We start from the raw sequence: 968 nt of genomic DNA, 5'->3' as shown, positions 1-968 counted from the left end.
ATTAAAATTTCTGTATTTCAAGATGGACACACCTAAAGTGGGGTGCAGACTATCATACTGGTGTGTCATACGAGTTGCGCTCTCTCTTGCTCAAATTTCTTCTAGCGACCGAATTTGAACAGGTATGACACACAAGAGTAGGCAAAATTTTTGAAGAGTGCTTTTGCGGGTAATGTTGTGAAAATTTGTGTGTTTAAAATAAAATTTTAAAATTGAAAAAATTGATAGTTAACGTATAGGTTGTGCTTTGCTTATAATTGATTATAATTTTGTATATTTTATATATGCCGCGTTTTTTTTTGCGATCTTTATATTCACAGCTTTGGACATCCCACAAACAGCGATTACTTTTATTAACATTCGATGAAAGCATCTAAAAATGCTTTATCTGCATCCATATTCATATTTTTTTTAGGTTTATTGGTTATTAAGCACAGTAGTTAAAATGAAAAGATCAGTAAAGGACCGTAGTTAATTTCATTCACTACCTGTACAGTTTCTTAAGAAATTTTTCATAAATAGATCATACAAATAATGTATATATATATATACATAAGAATGTATATATCTTCATTTTTTGAAGAAATTTGATCATTTCCATATATTTGTTAGTTAAAGGTTATTAACTTTTAAAATTCTTTTATTTTAATAACAAGTTTTAACAAAGAAAAGCATATTTAGAATACAAAGTATTATATCTTAAATTTGGGTTATTAATTAATTGTTATTACGACCAATTTTCAATATGTTTTTTTATTACTGGGCTTAGATCATAAATTTAACGATGATAATATTTAAATGTTTTTTTAAAAAAAATTTTACTTAAAATCATCGTTTATAAATTGAAATAAAAGAAAATAAAATATTTAATAACTTAAATAAAATATTTAATACATTACATAAAATATTTAATTGTATTTTAATTTTTTATAAGAATTTTATGTAAAAATTTATATTTTTTTAACTAA

At 23.3% G+C, this 968-nt stretch overlaps 1 protein-coding gene across 2 annotated transcripts in view; it reads left to right on the top strand.

The window, feature by feature from the left end:
• The window catches only part of LOC119687432, a 7,392-nt gene continuing 6,424 nt past the window's right edge, over nt 1–968 (top strand). For both annotated transcript variants that reach the window (XM_038101745.1, XM_038101744.1), the window contains exon 1: nt 1–37. In XM_038101745.1, coding sequence (XP_037957673.1) covers nt 23–37 — 15 coding nt within the window. In that variant the 5' untranslated portion in view covers nt 1–22. The remainder of the gene's footprint in view (nt 38–968) is intronic.

Source organism: Teleopsis dalmanni, chromosome X, assembly GCF_002237135.1.
Source record: "Teleopsis dalmanni isolate 2A chromosome X, ASM223713v2, whole genome shotgun sequence".
NCBI lineage: Eukaryota > Metazoa > Arthropoda > Insecta > Diptera > Diopsidae > Teleopsis > Teleopsis dalmanni.
This window is presented reverse-complemented; position numbering and strand designations above follow the sequence as displayed.